This window comes from Mustela lutreola, chromosome 1 (genome assembly GCF_030435805.1).
Source record: "Mustela lutreola isolate mMusLut2 chromosome 1, mMusLut2.pri, whole genome shotgun sequence".
Taxonomy (NCBI): Eukaryota; Metazoa; Chordata; class Mammalia; order Carnivora; family Mustelidae; genus Mustela; species Mustela lutreola.
In genome coordinates, this window is record NC_081290.1 from 99203688 (window position 1) to 99226196 (window position 22509).

The 22509-nt window shown below is 37.5% G+C and overlaps 1 protein-coding gene across 2 annotated transcripts in view; it reads right to left on the minus strand.

Moving 5' to 3' along the window:
- The window catches only part of ENPEP (glutamyl aminopeptidase), an 87414-nt gene that overhangs the window by 51431 nt on the left and 13474 nt on the right, over positions 1 to 22509 (minus strand). For both annotated transcript variants that reach the window (XM_059170939.1, XM_059170949.1), the window contains exons 3-7: positions 20987 to 21118; positions 7905 to 8025; positions 5290 to 5444; positions 4699 to 4812; positions 1670 to 1804 (exon numbers count right to left, since the gene is read on the minus strand). In XM_059170939.1, coding sequence (XP_059026922.1) covers positions 1670 to 1804; positions 4699 to 4812; positions 5290 to 5444; positions 7905 to 8025; positions 20987 to 21118 — 657 coding nt within the window. The remainder of the gene's footprint in view (positions 1 to 1669; positions 1805 to 4698; positions 4813 to 5289; positions 5445 to 7904; positions 8026 to 20986; positions 21119 to 22509) is intronic.

Consider the following 22509-nt stretch of genomic DNA (forward strand, 5'->3'; position numbering starts at 1 on the left):
CCCTACTTAATCACTTGGCCATAACTCCATAGTTTTAGGATAAAAAATGTGACTTGGCACATCCCCTATATCTCCAACTCTAAAATAACTAAAAGGTAAAGAGAAATTGATACAGTGGACATCATTTCAGTGACTTAAGGTTTAAATAATTACTGCACTTCACCAGATGAACCAGCAGATGGGGCTTTTCTAATGAAAGAGAAACGTTAGAACACTTAGAAAACTCCTCTATTTTTCAGGGACTAAGGAAAGTAATTCCATGATAAAATTCTGCTTACTTCTTAAAGTACATTTCAATACTTCGAAAAGATTACATTTAGTGGAAATAGTTAGTTGAGGAATTATCTGGTCAAATAGTTTAATATAGTTAAATATATCATTAATGTTAAAATCCTCTTCAAAAGTAGTTTATCTCATTTGGTTTTATTTTATCTGAGGAATCTGAGGAAATCCTCTGCTTTCAACTTTCTCTGCATATGTTATAAGATTAATACTAAAATTCACTATCTATACACTTTTAAATCAATTTTCAAGTAACTCACCAGAAAAACATGTGCTTCCCTAGTAAGGGAGCAATTTTTACTGTCATTTAAGTACACATTATTTTTGTACCTACTAGAAGGCTAAAGACTTAGAACATTTATTTATTTATGGCCTAATATCTTAAAACCATGGAATATCTCTGACTCAAAGAAACTGATTTAATAAAATATAAATGTGCCCCTGTGAGTTATTATAACATACCATAAGTGGATTAGAAATGTCCATTTTAACAGAGGAAAGAATTATTGGTAATGTGAGACAAAAATGAATTAAGGAAGCCTAAAAAGATGCCATGGGAATAATGACACAGAAAGCCAAAAATATGATGTTATAACTTTGAAATGGTAAGACATAGAAAGCTTTTTTCAATCAAGCCATTTTATCTAGTATTCACTTTAATAATTATATTTTTTTAAATAAAAAACTTTAGGTATTACCCAGAATAACAAAATAGATTCATTTTCATCGGCCTTTGAGTCACCCAGCATAGTGGGTAAGCCATGAGCAGCAAAAGGGAAATGACTAAATTATACTGCATGCAAGCATGAAGTTGTTTAGAGGAGGAGCTGTAGGAAAAGCTGTGGGAGAAAGTGGGTCATTGTAGATCTACAGTAGCTTTGCAGAACATGTTCATGGATAAAAATGCCCCATCTACAACATGCTCATAAAGTCATCTTTATATCATATAAAAATGATTAAAAGTCGTTTCTTCAAACTGAGTTGGGTTTAACTTCTTACTGCCTTCCCTAAAGGATTCTATTAGAAAAGGTATCCACGTATATGGCACCAAAGACCACACAGCAGAAGATTAGCTGTCCTTTAAAAAGTCAAATAAAATAATTTTAAACTTGAAGCTTGAAATGTAAATGTTCAGTTAGAATCAAAGAGGTTATAAACAAAAGTGAAAGGAGAAGTTTTTAAAAATCTGATTCAAAATCCTGTGACAATGACCAGCATTGATCAGTTTGACTGAAAAGTACAAACTGTTGAATATTCAGCAACCAGAATAAGCTCTACACTGTTTCCTAGAGCCCATTAGCACAGTCTCACCATTCTTTCCATTTTGAGCATTTACTGAAAGTCACTAAACAGGAAGATGTTCACAACAATGTCCTATTTTCCCTACCTTGCTATAGGATATTCCATCAAAAACAGATGTTATTTCAGCAGGAGTTGTCACGGTGACAACAATTGGGTGTGAAGACATCAAAGAATCATCCTCTTGCACAGGTAATACATCTTCAAGTAACATCTGGTCTCTCTGAAAGGACAGAATGAACCAAAAAAAAGACAGCACTTCCTTTATACTAGCTCACATTTCAAAATATCATTTATATATCACTTGGGGGAAAATAAATATAAATGACTCAAATTACTTAAGACAAGGATTAGGTGTTTAAATTAATCATATTTTACCCTTATTGATCTATACTGATTCCATTCTCTCTTTCTACTGTAATTCCTTTGACTTCAGCCCTATATGATGGGACAAGAAGACAGAGGTATCTGTGAATTCTGTTTCTGCTACTTCTGCCTAACTTTAACACACATGCCACATTTCTGTAACCGCGCAATGGGAATGGTATCACCTCACAGATTTGCTCTCAGAATTAAGACAGGATACATGTTGACCAAAAATTGGTGTTCAGGATTTTTTTTGTCAACCAATTATTAGAATTTGGGTGAGTCATACTTAATCAAAGAAAATATTAATTCTTACTTTAGTTCTAATAATCGTCTTCTCATCCCAATGCTATGTTTTCTCAGCAAAATAAATGGTTGAGAGGTCTAGCCCTATAGTCAGACTTTCATGGTTTATAGCTCAATTTTTTCATTTTCTAGGTATGTAAGTTTAAGGTCTCTAACCCATCAAAGAGGGACGATAGTGGCTTATGCTTTTTAGAATTGTTAGAGAATTCAATGATAATGCATGCTATGCATTTGGCATAGTAACTGGCAGAGTGAAACCTAACACATTAGCTGCTATTATTATTTTGATTTTTAATCAATTAGATTCTGAAATCTCATTCTGTTAAATCACTATTTAAAAAAATCAAGATTTATGGTCTTACTTAATTAAAAACATTCCCCAAAGAAGAGTGAGCTATATTTACATTTTCCAATTTTGCAATTTCCATTTATAATAGGCAAGGCACTATTTTCAAGTGATGATCACCAGTCAAGGTAATTTTCACTTGGATTTTAAATTTTGTTAAACCTAAGAGGCTTAAGTTAAGTAGAAAGAATTCAGTTCTCAGTGTCAGGAAATCTGACAATGGTTTTGGTTGTGTTACCAATTGTCTATTTGAGACTGGAAAGTTTTATTCCCTTTCTGGGCATCAGCTTTTTCACCATGAAATGAGACTCCACTGTTGTGGTACTTATCAGGCTTTCCCACAATCTGTCTGTATTTATCTCTTCCCCTCCACCCACCAGAACCTTAACTGGGAACTCCTTGAAGGCAAGAAATATGTTTTCTTCTGTTTGGGATCCTCTGTAGTGTTCACTGAACACAGAAGACTTAATAAATGTATGAAGAAATGGTTGGATGGACGAATGGATGGAAGAATGATTGGGAAGGACGATGTGATTAAATTTAATTTAAGAACTGCATACTTGGGGTGCCTGGGTGGCTCAGTCAGTTAAGCATCTGACTCTTGATTTCAGCTATGGTCATGGTCTCAGGGTCGTGGAATCAAGCCCTTTGTTGGGCTCTGTGCTCAAGAAGATATTCTCTCTCTCTCCTTCTCCCTTGCCCCTCCCCACTGCTCGCTCTCTTTCTCTCTCTCTCTCAAATAAATACATAAATCTTTAAAAAAAGAACTTCATACTAAATTCTTCTGAAATTTAATTGGTGTTTTGAAATACTGAATTAGAATATTAAAATGGTAAATATCTTATATATAATACAACAATATTAAAATGTTATAATTTCTTATAATATCTTGCAATAAGAAGGGCCTCAAGTTACTTTATAGAAAATAAGGAACAATATAATATTTCATTTATACAGTTTAATTTCAACAAGTTACAAAATCAACAATTTTCAACATATATGAGTGATTCTCAGCGAGGGAAAAGTTTTCCCCCAAGAGTCAGCTGGAAATACCTGGACACATTTTTGGTTTTACAACTGGGGAGGGAGAGTTGCTTGCATCTAGCATATATGGGCCAAGAATAAACCTTAATTTCCTAAAATGCACAGGACAACCCCCACAATTGTAAACCACTCTCAAATTATCTGGCACAAAATGTCAAAATTTCCATGGTTGACAAATCCTGATGTAGATTAAAGTTTTAAGCAGGAATCATTGTAAATTAAGTTTCTTACTTTTTAAAGTAGGTTATAGGAAGGGGCCAAGGGGGTTTTAGGCATATAAGGGTGTGTTTTTGTTTTTTCCAGTGGAGGGCAGTAGTCTCTACATTACGAGTCCTGTAATTCCTACTTTTACACAGCAACACACTTCTACTTCCACATATACAAACAGATAAGAGCACTTACACCATCTAAATATCGAAAAAACAGATTAAGCTTTTCAGCAAAAAAAAAAAAAAAAAAAATCTTTAGGGTTCATAGATGTCTTTGTTCCAGTCCCCTCGGGGACACAAGGTAGGATGATACAGTAATTACACGTATTTTTTGGAGCTTTTAAGCTTACAGGATAGAGAACAATGTTCTTCTTTCATAGAGGAGAGAACTGACTCAGGATATGTCACTTGCTCAAGGTCACGTCCCCTATAACACTCAGTTTATGCTCTTCTCTCTTTATCACACTATTCCAACAACCTTTGTAAGGTAAGTACTTTGCAAAATTAGACTTCGATTTTTCAAAGGATTAACACTGCAGAACTTAAATACAGAGCTGTGTTGTCTGAGCTCACTATTTTGTTTTCCTGCTTTGACACATGTTATTGAGAGACTCTGTCCAGGACATCCTCAGATTGGGGTGGTCAGTTGCCTTCCAAGGCCTGAGCATTGGCCCTCAGCAAGGTATAGTTCAGTGGAACGAACTGACTCCACTCTGTACTCACAAGGAAATTCCCAGTTCACCACTGCACCAGGCCCCTGACCCAGGAACACTGTTATGGTGTAAAGGTTTCAGTCGCTTTGCATTAGGCCATTAGACATTGAGAGCTTATGTGTTTCGAGCTCACCATTTGCCATTCTTTTTCTACTTGGTTTACTCCGAGGAACTCAAAGAAGGAAGCAAATCCTTCATTTAGCCACAAGTCTTCCCACCATTCCATGGTCACAGTATTTCCAAACCACTGAAATTATAAGCAATAAAGAGACAGTTAAATTATTATGCTTGTGGTAGAGAGGCCTAGAAAATTGCAATACGTTTATTTTTCCATGTAAATGTCACTGGATAGAGAAGTGGCAGGCATTATACTTAATTACCATTTGTTCCCTGCTTGCCTTTTTTTTTTCTATTTCTCCCCATTTTTAAATGATCTTAAATTCTCCTTAGTTTATTGCCTTTATTTAGGTATTATTACTGGGCCTATTTAAAGTCAAACTGAAGTCCAGTGTGTATTTACTAAAGGCAAAACAATGTGTCTTAAAAGGTTTCAATGTGTCTTAAAAGGTTTTCATGGTAAGATATTTGCTAGCACTAAGAAGACAGGCAAGATTTTCTGATTGGCTATTTTTTATTTGCTAAGTTATTATTAATCTCAATCATTCCTACGGTCGTAAGCCACTTTTAAAATTAAACAAGCTAATTTGATACGAAGATTCTATACCTGATGCACAAGTTCATGGGCAACCACACTGGCCACCCTCTGCTGGTTTGATGAGGCTGATTCCTGGGGGTCATAAAGCAGGTTTGTTTCTCTGTAAGTGATGAGACCCCAGTTCTCCATGGCCCCAGTGCCAAAATCTGGAATAGCGATTTTATCTATGGAGAAAGAAACAATTCTGTGAGAAATACTTCTTTGAATTTGTTTATAACATTTCTTACTAAATTAAGTTCTGTGCACAAATGCTTTTTTAAAAGGCTAAAAATAATTTCTTAGAGTAAAAAACAATCATCTATTTGTATGAACTTTTCAGCCTTCATGCACTCAGACTTTCCATGGAACTTTTCTTGTTAGCCCCAGATATCAATGTGTCTTTTAGTTTTCAAAGGATACTAATGGCAATACTCTTTTCAGTTCTCTATAATTTTACGTCTTTTGTTTCTCTCTGTACTTCTTTTTTATTGGCTGTTTTTTTTTTTTTTAAGAGTTTTACTTAGGTAACAGAAAGCATCTGTTTTTGAGGATAAGCTGTGAGGAATAAGGAAGTGACGTTTTCAAATGAAGACTTAGAGGCACACAGTTTCCCAGTGCACAGAAATATATTTCTATCCAAGGATGCAGAATATTAAAGAATATAAAATTCACTTTTCCTCTATTTCTGTACAATTTGAGATCAACCCAATTCTCTACTGGTTACCACCCATTTGCATGCATTAAATAAGTTGGATCAACATGAAATAGAGTATGTTCTTTCTAAACTCTCTTCCAGACCTAAAATATTGAATACTACCAGGAATTTCTATTCTTTATTTTTGCTTGGGCCTATAATCTTTGATAAAACATCGGACAGGAAGAGGCAGTGCCTGTCAGTTCTGTGTTAAGTCCCAAACATAAAATGTTGAGTTTGATTAGTGGACAAAATACAGATTCTTCAGCTAATGAACTATGATAAAAATGTAATTTCTTTATTATTATACATAATTTTTTGAAAGTAGGCTTTACGCCCAGTGTGGAGCTCAGTGCAGGGCTGGAACTCACAAGCCTGATACCAAGGCCCAAGCTGAGATCATGAATCAGATGCATAACCAACTGAGCCCCTTAGGCACCCCATATTATTACTTATAGTTTAAATGAGGCATGTAAATAAAAATAAATTAAATTTTTATCTAATAGACAAGCAAAGGTCCTTTCTGGTTACCATAAAGATTCTTAAAGCTTTTTATAAAAGAACAAAAAAGTGGATAGATCTTAAACAAAAGTCAAGATTACAGCAGTGGTTTCCTTTCTGAGTTATTTTCATTCTTAGTTTCGGTTATTTTGTCACAAGAATCCCACTTAAAAGGCGGAGAAGTATTCCCTGCAAGGGCCATTATTTTCTATAATATTATGGAGTGTAATTTTTACCTAATCCTTGAAAGCATGGACTTCTTTGTGACCTCATTTCTCTAGTGAGTATTGACATTATAATTAACTCCATTGTATTTACTAAGTGGGGAGTGTAATAAATGCAGAAGTCAACTGTACAGAAAGTCTAAGACAGAGTCAACTCAGTAAGGATTGAAAATGCATTTAAAAGTATAAAGAAGAAGGTGTATGGGGGAAATAGAAAAGGGGAACAGAGAAATAAATTTGTGAGAGTTCCACTGCCTACTTTATCCTGGGTGGTTCAAGTAAGATAAAGAGAAAAGAGACTTTTAAATTAATGTGCTTTACATTTTATTAAATATTATTCTGACGATGAACAGTTGCTTCTCTTCCCATCTCTTTCTCTAATATTTGGGAGCTGATGCCATTGAAGAGAAAAATGGAGCATCTGCAAAGTGGCCCAGAGCCATAGCTACCTCCACATAGAGAATCTGGCATTCCCAGTCACTTCGCATTGATAGTTGATTAAAGTAGAGGCATAAACAGAAATAAAGAAATCAATTTTGGGTTGATTTCTTCCTTGCCATCTTCATTTTATCCCTACAAATATCTATATTGGTGGTTCATTTAAAGTTTTTGTTAATACCACTCAAAATTACTAATAAAGCACTTCTACTTTGGGTAGCAGTATCATATCTACACCATTTTGATTATAGCCCAAATTTTATTTTAAAAGGAAAACATGCTCCCCCCACTTAGGAAAAAAATATTTGTGGAAGGAGTATCAGTGTTTCATTTTAACTGCTGGAGAATCTAGAATTAATCTTGTACAGTGGAAAGACTAGAAGCACATGGGGCTCCTATAGCATCATTTATCCTTACCAGTTATCAACTCATTGATGGTAGGGAGGCAATGCAAGCTATACAAAGGGTCATGATTTTGAAATCAAGGAATCTAGGTTGCTATTTCGGGCTCCATTATTATCGACACCTGCAGTTTTGCACATTACTTTAGTCTTTATTTGCAAGTAAAATTCTATGCATTTATCAGGTACGACTAAAGTAAATATGGACATTATTCTTGGAGGAATCCAAAGTGCATCTTTCAGCATCTAGTAAATAGACACATATTTTGGCATATAATAAAGAGACTAAGGGGTGACTATTAACTAAGAATGAGAAAACTTGAAATGATTTGACTTAAGTAAAAACAAAGGCATATTAAATATAAGAAAATAAAAAATGAGTCTCACCTAATTTAGGAAGAGCATAATGCATAGCAAAGTATTCTTCAAAATAATCAAACACAATTTTAGTTACATGTGCAGCATACTCAGCTGTGTGCTTTTGCTGTGGCTGGACGTATATAGTGAGCTATTAAACAAAACACAAAAATTTAGTGAAAACTTTTATTTGATAAAACACAGAAACTATGATATAATGGAAAGAAGGTAAGCTTTGGAGTCAGGTAAGGACTTATTTGAATCCGAGTTTTGGACAAATGATTTCACATCTCTGAGACTCATGTGGAAAGCAATACTGTATAACTCTTTGAGCGATTTCAATAACTAGAAATAATGTAAGATACAATGGTTGTTTCCAATTTATTTTTAAAATGTTATTACTTTTTTCCATTTAGAACATATATTCTTCATATCTATGTGTCTACCCATCTTTCTATCAATATCTATCTATCTATGTATCTGTGTTATTTATCTTTGAAGAAATGAATCATATGATTTTTCTCATCTAAAGAGTTCTTTGGTATATTTTTCCCACTGTACTCATCTATCCATTACTACCAAATTACCCTTTTGATATTTTAACTATTTTACTTTCAGAGTCTAAAATACAGTAATTTAAAATTATCTGAGAGGGAGCCATCAATCCTCTAAGTCTCTAAGATATTATTTTGTGTCCCTATGACATGATTTATAAAGTATAGACTTTTTGTCCCCTGGTTTCAGCATATATGACCCAGCATAGCCAACATGATATTGAAGGAAAAAAACAAAGTTGGAGGACTGATACTACCTGACTTAAAGACTTACTATAAAGCTACACTAATCAAGACAATGCAATGTTAGCAAAAGAATAGACAAGTAAATCAATACAACACAATGGTTGAAAAAGAAGTCTTTAAAAAACAAAAAATTTGTGAGAGGGCACCTGGGTGACTCAGTCAGTTAGGCATCTTCTTTGGGCTCAGGTCATGATCCCAGGATCCTGGGATAGAGCCTGCTTCTCCCTTTCCCCCCATTCATGCTCTCGATCACTCTCTCTGTCTCTCAAAGTAATAAAATCCTAAAAAAAAAGTTTATGAGGAATTCAAAGGAAGCATACTTGTTGAACTTAAGACCTGATTCAAAACCCTCAAGTAAAGCAAAATATTCTTATTTGGTAAACACAAGCCCATCTACCTGAGACACATAACTCATCATTTAAAAAAGGAAAAGAGGAAAGAAATTATGCCTACTTTCTTCCTGTATTATTTCAAAAGCATTGCTAGTTTTGGTGTTCTCTAAGGCACACATCTTGAACCATCTTTTCTTAGATGTGAAAAACAGCAGAAAGATCCAAGAATTTAAAGGCCAACTACTGAAAGAGCATCCCTGAAATTACCAGAGCTAGTTCACTGTTCCCACATCCACTGGGTAGCTGACATTCTTTCTTTAATTGCAAAAGTAAAGATGTGTTCATCTTCATCTCCAAAAGCAACACAACTCACTCAACTACCATCCCAACAGTCTTTGAGCTTTGTCTTGGGTTTGGGTTTGGTTTTGGTTTTTTCAGTTACCGGGATAGGTGATACATTCTCTCACTATTCTCATTCTCCTTATGAACAGTGACTTGAATTTTCCAAGAAGCTGAGTGAAACTAAGGATCCAGTTTGTGGCCACTGTATGGAGCAAAGGTAATTGCCCCCTATGAAATCAAGACCATTGTGTTCAACCAGGACAGCCGCAACACACACTGAGATTCTCAGAAACTTTTATCTGTGAATTAGAATGTAAAAATCCCCTTGGAATTTCTATCACATCTGTTCTCTACCATTGAGAAACTTGAGGCAGGTCAGTTCCTTTTGACCTACTCCACTGTTATCCACTTACTTACTTTTGTGCCACACATAATGTTTGGAGAATCAAAGGGTTGAGAAAGAAGGAGAAAGAGGAAGAAGTAATAACAATGAGTCCCTAGATTCACTGCTGTGAGTGAAGAGAAGGAAGAGGTAAGAGTAGGAACCCCAGATGAACATCTGGAAGGAGAAAGGCTCTGTTCTTTGTGCCGAATCTTCTTTCCCATGCTAGTGGATTGGCTCCCTTCACACAGAATGCTTCTGAGACAACATAATCTGGTTTTTCTCACTCTCCATATTTCTGTGGTTGGATTGATGTTAATGTAAATTCAATCAGAATGAAAGTAGCCCCTTCCTCTTTTGTTTCTGAGAAACGCCAGCATGAAAGTATGTTCTGTCTTTACAGTCTGGCCAGTCTGAAGATCACCTGTGATCTGTGACCTTTATTTTGAAGGGTCATCAATCATATTTTCTGACTATTGCTCTGATTCACTGAGCTATGCACTCAAGAATATATAAATTCAGTCATTAATCTTGTAACATAATCAGAAGAAGTTTATCTAGTGTGTGTCCTATCTGCCATATGTAACAAACATTCTTACTCTAAAGACTCTACCAACATGCTTAATACCGTGCACTCTCTGAAGCTTCAAAATCCTTTACGTGGCATCCATTTAATAGCAGATCAACTTTGATGTTCAGATTTGGTGATTTAAGCATCCTCTGCAGCTGCCAGCACTCCTCCTCTGCTACGTGTTTCCTACTCTCTGACCTCATCTTCAGCGGATGGTCCATCCGCATCTTCCTCTCCTTTCTATGGGCTTTAGTAAAGTTAGCTAGATTTCATCATCGGCTAAGCCACAGTGCCTTTGTCCATGACAAAGCTTAGGAAACTACCCCTGAATTGTCATCACTTTGTAATAATTGTCATTTTTCGAGTTTACAAGCTTGTTGCACTAAGATGACATTTTTTTTTTTTAATTTGCAGGTATGTGTTTATTTTTTTTTATTTTGGGTTTTATTTTTTTTTAATTTTTTATTTTTTATAAACATATAAGATGACTTTTTAAAGCCTATGACTGGCAATATTGAAACAGCATGGAGTGAGGAGAGAGATATGCACATACACTCTTTCTTCTTCCTGCCTTCTAAAAGAGACATACATCCTTTATTATTCAAGGGTTCTGTTAAAGGTCAAATACGAAGTTTACATTTAAGCTTTATAATCCTATATAGAAGTATCAAGTTTGTAAGCCTTCAAAAACCTATATTTGGTTTTTAGAGATAATATGTTTCCTAAGTAAATCAAATTACCTAGATATACCACTGTTGGATACTACTAGTCATATCTTATAATACAGAATCTATGGAGCTGGTGTCAGATCTCAGGTCTACACTTTCCAATGTATATACTCAGCTGATTATTCCTTTGGGAGGTGTGATATATCTATATACTTTATCATCATCATTATTGTTGTTACTTTTCTATTATCATATGGGAACTGCCTGTAAAGAAGACTTCCACAGTTCTTCATATTGTCCCTTTCACTCAAGCAATTTCAGGAATTTGAGAGATGGAATTTCTGTCCACGAAAAGTAGGAACCTGACTGGTTGTGGTCACTTCCTTTATGTGTCATCATTATGATTAATCATTAGTCCTACTGAGCATTTAAAATTTTCAGGTAATGTGATAAACGCATTCTGTGCAAAGTCTTACTCTACACATCAATTCTACAAATCTGGCATATTCACAGTAATACGATATAATTTTTTGCCTCACTGTTAAGTTCCACTATTCTAGTTTCCACAATTAGAAAGTCCAAAGAGTTCTGAAAATAAAAAGCTTTTTATATGTTCAGAGCACACTAATTTGGCAGTCTTGTTTGACCTGAACAAATAGTAGTTTTTTAATCATCTTTTTATCATCATCTCACTACAAGAATATGCCTATTTTTGTAAATAATGACTCTCTGATTGTAAGGTGTTGCCCCAGATGCTGCTGTGGGTACTCAAGAATATGCAATAGTTGGGATGCCTGGATGGCTCAGTGGGTTAAGCCTCTGCCTTGAGCTCAGGTCATGATCTCAGGGTCCTGGGATTGAGCCCTGCATCAGGCTCTCTGCTCAGCAGGGAGCCTGCTTCTACCTGTTACTCTGCCTGCCTCTCTGCCTACTGTCCAACTGAGCCACAAGGTGCCCCTAGCCATCCAGTTTTAGGTAAGAACTGTATACCTCTATTTCATATTTTAGAGCTTGAAGCGTTTTAAAAATAAACTTCCTCATTGTGTACATGAGAAACATGAAGACTAAGGCAAAACTGATAGTAGTCTTCAGTCCAAAGTTGGGTTTTTACTGTATCATCCTGTCTCCTCTCCCTCCTCTAAGAGTGAAAACTGCCTTTCCCTGGCTGCAAATTCGAATTCACCTCAGCCCCTGGCTCACGGAGTGACAAAGAGCATTAAATAAGCTAGTGCATAAAGTAGGGCTTGACATGTTAAGAGTTTTATGCATCCCATTGAGAACACTGGTATCACTGCTGATAAGATATTGAATGATTAATTTCTGTAATTTTCTTTGTCTGCCCTTCCTTATAGGTGAGTGATAACCCCATTACCAGTAGGGACATTAGGACGATACCAGGGGGAAAAAAGTAAAAGTGTTTGACTGCCAAAATAGGCTTTTCCTGCCCACACAATAAATTTGAAAGCCAAAACCTTTAGATTTGCCAAAGACTGGTTAGAAGTGCTTTGGGATTTAAAAGCAGAGGGCCAAGAAAAAAAGCAACCTGCAGAATTTATGCTGTAACAATAGACTGGAAAGAGAACAGAGGGAGGCCCATCTCTCCCTCAAAAAACTATGCTAGAATTACCTGCACCAGGAGAAAGGTAGTGAGGCTAAGGAGTCAAGACTGTGGAAGGACGCATCAGGGTCAGAGGTGAAGGCCCTGAACACAGAAAGTCCCTATGAACAGAGAGGCATCGGCCTGAACAGACTGCCAGCCACCACTATCACCACCGCCCTGGTCAGAAGCCAAGCCAATGCCTGCAGGGTTCCCACAGCCGCCTGAGAGCGCGATAGGTCAGCTGTGCCCCCGCTCCACGTCCTACTGTCCTTGTGGACTGCTCCATCCAGGTTTGCCCAGGAATGGACAAGGAATATGTCTATTGCTTATCTGTGTACATCTCTTGTCCCAGCATAATTCATAGCACCATCTCTATTATTTATATTTTACCTATTAAATATACTTGACCAATTGGCAACGGCCTGCCTTTCCGCCGTCGATCATTTCGCAGGTTTAACACCTGTTCACCTCTTGAGGTTTTATAGTCTTACCTGAACTGCTCCAGGTAGGGACACCACTATATAAGGCCCAGGATCTCCACAGGGCCTCTAAACACAGGGAGAGATCTTTGGCATTGTAAGAGATGATATGACCAGCAAAGACCCGAAAACCCACTTGGGTGACACTGGACAGCAGTGACCACCTGTTGCACATGGCAACTGAACCACAGGTATCTTAGCATCTTCGGTTCCCATCCGGCCTTAACCTCCTCCCCGTGCACACGGCCAGGGTTCAAAAAGGCTACCAAAATAATCTGACTGGTTGTTTCGTTACCACTGCCTGCGTAGCCAGGCTGAGCAATAGAAAATAATTCCACTTCGTTTATAAGACCAGAAACGCGCCCTACAGGTACAGGGCTGGTGGTACTTAGATATGCCACCCGTGTGTTGAATCGCGAAGCCTGTATTCCTCCGCATGTTCTTCCGGCGGCGGGCAGCGTTGTGGCGGAGGGATACTTGACAGAAAGCAGGAGTGGTACACCGAGGGTTTTTCAAGTTTTGTTTGAGGCTGCCTGATCCCAGCAATGTGGTCTATTCTTCCTAAGTTTGAGCTTGCCCATTCCCCACAGAAAAATCATCATAAATATGCAAAACCGTGGCTCCAGGGGTGGGGGACTGAGGACTATTTTTCTGCCTTGGCTTTGCAGGTTCAAAAGTGGCCAGAACTCTGGCTTTGGAACTCAGCTGCTGGGAGGTGCTGTTTGAGAAACAACCTAGCACCTTCACCTGGGTTCCCCTAAGGGTTTGTGAGAAGCTTACTTTTCATTTGAGTCAAAACTGAAGTTGTTTGAGGCTTTATGATAATCATTAGTGCAGTATAATTTTTTTTTAGGACAAAAACCAAATTTTAAAACGTCTAACTTACCTCATAGACTTTTATAGTACTTTTAATTCATATTATATTTACACTTTTGCAAATTTAAATCAAGAATACGAATCATTATCGATCCTCTATGGCTTCCTGAAATGAATACATTCTTTTGGGGAAGATTAAGAGCCATGAAATTAGAATAGCCCTTCCAATAGAGAAATGAATTCTTTTTAAAAAGCTCATAAAAACATATTAAGATTAAAGTCATTCTGAAAGCTTCACAAAACCATAGCAAAAATGTCCTTTTAAATAATAAGGTAAACCTACATCAAAAATAGCTCTGGGGCAGTAGAAAATTGTCATTAGAATGTAACAAGAATGGAGGTGGGCAAGATCCACTGATGAATAAGAAAATTAGTGGTCAAAGTTTAAGGAGAAATACGATAGGTATATAACCTTTAGTTATCTCGCCCTGTAAATATTTATTCATTACTAAGGCTAAAATATATCTCCATAAATTTTCTGATAGTCGTTCCTTCAGGAAGTGGGGCTTAATCCCTTTCCTCTTGGGAATGGGCTGTACTTAGTGATCACTTATAAGAGATAGAATACAGAAAAAAAAAATAGTAATGTATACTACAGAAGCCTAGCAGACATCACCTTAACCAAGTGATCAAAATTAGCCTTGCCAGTACTAAGTTGTGTTCATAGCACCTACCCCCTGACGTGATCTAATGAAAAGGGTACCTTAGCTCTGTGTTATTTTTCCTTCAAATCCGAAATCCCACGCAAATCATGAGAAAACATCAGATAAACTCAACTTGAGGGACATTGTACAAAATATCTGACCTTCAAAAGTATTCAGATCATTAAAAATGTGGAAGGACTGAGAAAATGCCATAGACTGGACAAAATTAAGGAGACATCATGACTAAGCACAATGTGGTATCATCTATTAGACCCTGGAACAAAAAAAGCAATTAGTGGGAAAACTGGTGAAATTCAAAGAAAGTCTATAGTCTAGTTCATAGTTTTGCACAAACCTAATTTCTTAGTTTTGATGAATGGATGATAAATGGTTTTGTGAGATGTTAGCTGTGGCATAAACTGAGTGAAAGTGGCATAGGGACTCTGTTGTATCTTTGCAATCCCTAATTCTAAAACTACCTCAAAATAAGAAATTTAAAAACATATCTGAGTATAAAACAATGAAACTTATTTCTAATGACTATTTCCATGTGAGGGAATGCATAAATGAAAATCCCTGGCAAAAAAACTCCTAAAACTTCTCTAAAATATAAAGCTTATTAAAACAAACACCATACACCTGTTTCCTGCCCTTAACCAATCTTTCCAATCCAGACAAATAATGGACTTAGCCAGAAGGAAGTAAGAAGGTACAGACAAGTAGGAAGGATTCACTCAAATGTGTAATTCCAGTGCAACTATTCAGGAATGATCCTGTAACTTTCTGGAAGCAGGCACACTATAATCTCTCTTACTGAGTTAATCAAATCAATATGGTTATAGTATAAACCTAAATAATGGGTAAAACTAGCACTCCCTTAGTGAGCAGTCCCCCTCAACTTCTTCCCTCATTCATGAAAGAAGAGACTAGAGTTGAAATAATCTCCAAAAAGGTAACTTTTTGCATATGCTTCTTTACAAAAGACAGAGGTCAAATGCCCAAAGAAACCCAAGACCTAATTAGAACTTACTGTTTCTCAGGAACAGGATCGCCCTTACCATGTAACTTGTTTTTAATTTGATTCCTGGTAGATTAGCGCAAAACTAAAAATTCTGGCTAAGTTACTAAAGTCATAGGTCAAATGTACTTCTTAAAGCTAATAACTTAAAATGATTTTATACACGGTAACATGGGTGATTTTCCTTGTTTTCTATCCACTGTTTTTTTTAAAGATTTTATTTGTTCATTTGACAGACAGAGATCACAAGTAGACAGAGAGGCAGGCAGAGAGAGAGAGAGAGGGAAGCAGGCTCCCTGCTGAGCAGAGAGCCCGATGCGGGACTCGATTACAGGACCCTGAGATCATGACCTGAGCCGAAGACAGCGGCTTAACCCAATGAGCCACCCAGGCATCCTTCTATCCACTTTTTTGGTCCAAATTTTCAATAATGTATGTGTATTTAACCCATAATTTTTAAAATTTAAAAATACATTCATACATTCATAATCCATGTTGTTCTGGATTTGAAAATGGAATGCAATATAGCCCAGTGGAAAACTCTGAACTAACCTGTCAGGTTAATGACATTTTTATCAAGGACATTGTTTCCCATAATTTGACTCCTATAAAAATAATACAGCGCATTTTGTTGATAATTCAGGAGTTAATTCACTTAAGTGAAAAAGTCATATAATCTCCACATTTTGTACTGAACATGTTTTTTTTTAAGTTTTGTTTTTCTAAATAGAATTCAGTGATTTCATTTATTTTATTTTTTCATTCCCATAACTTATTTATTTTATAAATGGGAGTTTGTACCTTCTGACCCCCTTCACCCATTATACCCACCTTCCACCCCCCTGCCTCTGGCAACCACCAACATGTTCTCTGTATCTATGAGCTTATTTTTTCAGTTTATTTTTATTTTTGTTTTGTTTGTTTTTTAGCTTCCACATGTAAGTGAAATCACACTGTATTTGTCTTTCTCTTTCTGACTTACTTCACTTAGCACTGAAGATGCACTTATGTTGTCACAAATGGCAAGATTTCATTCATTAATCACAGAATAATATTCCTCTGTGTGTGTGTATGTGTGTGTGTAATTATCCATTTGTCCATTAATGGACACTTAAGTTGTTTCCATATCTTGGCTGCTGTCAATAATACTGGAATGAACATAGGACCATATATATCTTTTTGAGTTTGTGTTTTCATTTTCTTTGGATAAATACCTAAAGACTTTATTTACTTTAAAACCCTTAAACAATCAACTAAACCTGAAAAAGGCCTCAGAAGTTTTCTTACCAACAGAGTTTAAAATCTCTTTCCATCAAGGGCTGGCCTCAGTTGTCGCTAAATTACTTTGAGTAACCCTTCAAGTTATTCTGGGTTTTTTTGGACTGAATCAAAATGTAATGCAAATAATATTTAAAAAAAAAAGAAATATACAGAGTTAAAAGTCTTTGGAGCTACCTTCCAAACTCAGTTACCTTTCTTCTTCTTCTTTTTTTTAAGTTACCTTTCTTCTTAACAATATTTTGGGATCAGTTCTCTGATCTGATTTTTTCTCATGAGGAACAAGGATATTTTAAGAATACGGAATGGTTCAACTACTAATAAAAACAATGCAGTCTCCAGTAAACAAGAAGAACGTAGGTCTGGATTCTTGTTTGCTGATATAAAGGAATTACTGCTAGAATGGCGAACACCTCCAAGAGAATTTAATCAGGGTACTACTGATTCTTGATCACACTGTATAATCTGATTATGAATAGCAAATGATTGCTGTACCAGAATAATACTGTCAGAAGTAAAGTGGATAAGAATGGTCTTTGGGGGTACCTCAGTGGCGCATTTGGGTAAGTGTCTGATTCTGGCTCAGGCCTTGATCTCAGGGTCCTGGGATCAAGCCCCACATAGACACCCCACTGGGTGATGAGTCTGCTTGTTCCTCTCCCTCTCTTGTCCTTTCCCCCACTGTGCAAGCTCTCGCTCTCTCTCTCTTTCAAATAAATAAGTAAAATCTCTAAAAAAAAAAAAAAAAAAAAAAAAAGAATGGCCTTTGGGCTTATTAAATTTCTACTAAAAGCATTGTATTACCCAAAAACTACCTAGTTTGTTTGTTTGTTTGTTTTAACTGAAATAGAAACACAGGGACTTTGGGTCAAGATGCTACAGTAACCTGAAGATCTGATGTACCCCCATATACAGGAATGACAGGTGCAATGTAAAAATGAAAAACCCACAAGACACATTAGGACTTTAAACAAAATCTCCACGGACTTGATAAAAATATAAAGCAATGGGCAGAACTCAAGGTACAGGTCAACTGATAATTGGTAACATGTTCCTGAGGGTCAGGGCCAGGTAGGTTATGCCTTGGAAATCATGTATCTAAACTCTGGCTACTGATTTCTCATTGTTTTCTCACAGCTTTCTGTTCTATTTTATGGTGATCATACCTTCCTGAATCTCCAAGAGCAATAATTGAAGACTGTATGTGTGAGAAAGTTTCATTTTTTACAGGTTTTTTTGGGGGGGAGGGATTCTCTTTACTTTCCCCAGTTATTACTATTTGCCCCCACTGTGTTTTTCTGTTTATTTGTCTTGGGTTTTCTCTTTTATGTTTCCTCATACACCTGTTGATCTGAAGTTGTCTGTTCAGCTCTAAGAACGCAGCAGAGTTGGTTTGCGTTCCCGCCGCTGTCACATTTAGGTAGACTTACGTAGTTTGGTTTCCCGGTAATTCTTTCTGGAGTGGGAAACTGCACTGGGGCATTTGTGCTTGCGTGCTGTTAGATTTCAATTTAGAGGGAGTGGGTAGGAAAAGCCAGGCGGGGACCTTCTCAAATGCCAATGAGGTGAAATTTACCACAAGCTGACATTCACACTAGATGTCTTAAGATTTCTTACAAGGTTCTGTTCACCTTTTGTAGAAAACAGCCTACCAGGTTTTGCAGGAGGGCAAAATCTGGTTGCATGTCTTCTGTAGACAGGGTGGGAGGAAAAGCACCCACTTTGCTAAGCTCCATGCTCACTTTCACTGCTTTCTTCTGACCCAGAGTCTCTTGGAAGTGTCCAAGGAGATTATGGCTTTCTGTTCCTCTCTTACCAAATAGGTGACCAGAAAGCAATGTATTATGACAATATTCATTTCCCACCCAGATGGTGAAAACGTCACCAAATTTACGACCAAATGTTATATGCTCAGCTCTGATATTTAAGAAATATTTACCACTTCAAGGCCATCGGGATCTTCTGCCAAATTATATTTTCCATTATATCATCCAAATCCTCTATATAAAATCCATCACTAGATGGTCCAGGCTCTAATGACTCAACCAGTCAGTGTTACCACCTTACAGATAAGTGTCCTTGGTCAGAGGACCAGGTGATAGAGTCACACTGGAAATGCAAACATACTGTCACTGTGGGAAATAATACCAAGAAGCCTGACATTTTGCTGATTGCTTGGTTGCATGGTCTTCATTTAGGAAATTACGTCATCATTAATGAATTGTTTAAGCTTTTTGCTTTGCCTTGACATTTCTACCCAAAATTTAAAAACTTGCCCCAAACATAATCATCATGTTTAAAAATTGGTGTGAAAACATTGCACACAATGAAAGACATTCGTGCAACTCAACTGCAGGGGATGAAGAAAGCACCTCCAGTCAAAAATTCTATGACTGCTGTGAGACAGAAGAGAAAAGAAGCTGGACTAATGCTTTCCCCTCTACGGGAAGAGCACCAGCGGTGACGTGCACAGCACAGAAAAACCATTTCGTTTTTCCAGTGGCATTTCTGTTTTACACCTAATATTATCTATTAGCCTCCAACAGCGCTCTTTACCATGACTGAAGGTCACATCAAAGCAACGCATGTGGTAAGGGATGACTGATACACAGTGCCTTTGAGAAGGTCTCAGGACATTCCCCCATTTGCTACAATCTGGACACACTATAGACAGCATGCTGGCAATCACAATTGACTTCTACTGCTTAACCTTAAGGTAAATTCCCGCGGGAGGTAGTTTCATCCCTTCCTTGCAGTGATTGGTAAAGAGGTAAACATATTTTTAGAATATCATATTTCAGAAGGTATAGCAGGGCACGATATTTGGAAAGATTTGGAGTCTCCACCACTTGCCACGTGGGTGATTTTGAGCAAATTACTTAAACATATTAAATTTCACTTCTCTCATCTGTAAAATAGGAATGATGATGGTTTTTTCCTTAAAAAGTTATATTGCTAAGAGTATGAGGTTTTATATATGTAGTATGTTGCACAGAGGTGAACTAACCAAAAGACAGATTGAGCAAGTGTTTAGGGCAGAAGCAAAATGGGAGACTCCAAAATGAGAAGACTAATTAGGTAAAAGTATTTGCATTTTCAAAAGAAAATTATTGAATTGGTCATCTTAATTTATTTTATTTTATTGTATTTTCAAGATTTCATTTATTTATTTATTTATAAAATTTTTTAAAGATTTTTTATTTATTTGACAGAGAGAGAGAGAGAGAGAGGTCACAAGTAGGCAGAGAGGCAGGCAGAGAGAGAGAAGGAAGCAGGATCCCTGCTGAGCAGAGAGCCCGATGCGGGACTTGATCCCAGGACCCTGGGATCATGACCCGAGCTGAAGGCAGAGGCTTTAACCCACTGAGCCACTAACCCACTAAGCCACTCAGGTGCTCCAAGATTTTATTTATTTTTTGAGAGAGAGAGAGAGAGAGCACATGTGCACATGCCAGAGAGCACAAGTGGGGTGGAGGAGCAAGTGGAAGAGAAGGGGCAGAGGGAGAAGCAGACTCCCTGCTATGTGGGGCTCAATTCCAGGACCCTGAGATCAGGACCCGAGTTGAAGGCAGACACTTAACCAACTGAGCCACCCAGGCATCCTGGTCATCTTGATTTTAAAAAGCTTTTTTATCTCTCACACTTTAAAAAATATTTTTTGACAATTTGTTGTTGTCTTATTTTGAATTACATGTAGGAATGGCATTACAGACTCTGAAGGGTACTCATCTTCCTACAGTCTCCTCTTGCCTCGCTGGTCTCCAACCATGACCCACCCAAACACACATACTCAACCACTTCACTAAATTGGGCACACTCAAATAATTTAATATATTTGTGCTGATGTACTTGGGAGCTTTCTTTGTTTTTAATAGTGAATTTTCTTTTCAAAATAATCTCAAACTAGTCATTCCTATGCTGGTCATGTTTGTTTACTTTTCACACATGTCCTTTTGGCTTACAGTGTTCTGGATTATTCAGCGTATCTATCATCAGGCTCACGGATCCCGAGAACTAATGGGCTTTCCCCGTCTGTTATGTGAGGAGAAAAACTGTTCAAAAACCAGACAATTAACCACAAATGCATAGGTAGGAAATCTTAAAAAGTATAATGGGACTCACAGGTATTCCCCGCTTTGACAGTCTCTCAACACGGTCAAACTGATGTACAGCAAAGCACACCAGGTAAGTGCTCATAGGGACGGACTTCCTGAAAGTTGTTCTAGTCCATCTATTGTCCATCGACTCTTCTTTCTATTGAAAACAAAAGATCACCTTTTGTTGATCAAAAGATCAATCACGTACTCAACAAACAAATTATTTCTCCAAATCTGGCTTTTCAGTCTGTCTGTCAGAGCTTAGGGATAACATTTCTTCTTACTCCTGAATGGTGATAAAAGAAAAAGACCGAAGGAAAAGGCATTTATTTTTAGTCCTGTGAAAGAGTGATTCGGCTGTGTGCTATATGAGGTTTCCCAAGGAAGTACAGAACTTTGACTGTGATGCAGGAGTTTGTCTTTCTGCATTAATACATGATCCTGACCATAATCCTGACCAAAATTTGAGGGGAGACCAGCTCCATCAATGAAGAAAAGGCTCATGCTCCCAGGGAGCAAGGGAGGGCAGTCACTGTGCCAGCCATAGCAGGATGGTGGGTTCTCTTTTCCATCGCTGGGATCTCCATCAAAGACCCAAGGTATCATCATCACTAAAGTCACCGCCTTGGTTACCACGGACAGAGAAAAGGATTTCATTCCTTGATGTCACTACTGATTCCACCTGTCCAGTTTGCTGTCCATGCCAGCACTGCCTTCCTTGCCGCCAATCACCAGTCCAACTCTATCCATGGATACTTGCCCAACTCCTGCTACTATTGTTTCAATACTTCCGTGGGCCCTGCAGCCACATAATAAGTCCCCACTGGGGGAAGCTGGGAAGCCTTCTTTGGGAATTACGTGAGGAAGGCTGGACTAGAATCAGTGCTCTTTGACAAGTAAGCCTGTGAGGGCAAGTGCTGGGAGAGAAGCGTGCAAGCGTCAGCAAAGTTACTCTACAGTAAGAACTGGCAGTGTCAATTTTGATCTCCTAATGACCTAGAATATTCTCCTTCTACCAGGACTACTGTCTGGAATGAGTGATGGGGGAGGAAATACACTCTGCGAAACGCAAAGGTCATCTGGGAGGTCTAAAGCAGAGGCTGGGAAGGTTTGCATCCTCTCTCCTCCCCTCCGCCCTCCTCCTTCCAGATGGAACATTCAAAGGGCCTTTTACCCTGACCCAGTCTTCTAGATTAGTGGGTCAGACTTGAAGTTTATCCTCTCCTCTTTCTTCTCCAGTCAAAACTCAATGGGTTGGGTGACCAACACCAGAAGAAAACAAACTGATAAACGAATTCACATTGGGAGGTGCAGATAGCTGCCAATGATTTACTTTTTAACCCTCTCAAAGCTTTGGTTTGCTTTATTTGGTTCTTGCTTTTTGGAGGAATATTTACCATTAAAAGGGATTAATGTCAATGATGACATTTCAGACAGCAGATCAGAAAGACGGGAGATACAACTTAGGCAAAGTGTTTTTCTGGTATTAGGTAGATGACATTGTATCTAAAGATGAGCCCAACCTTTTTACATGTCAATATATGTGCA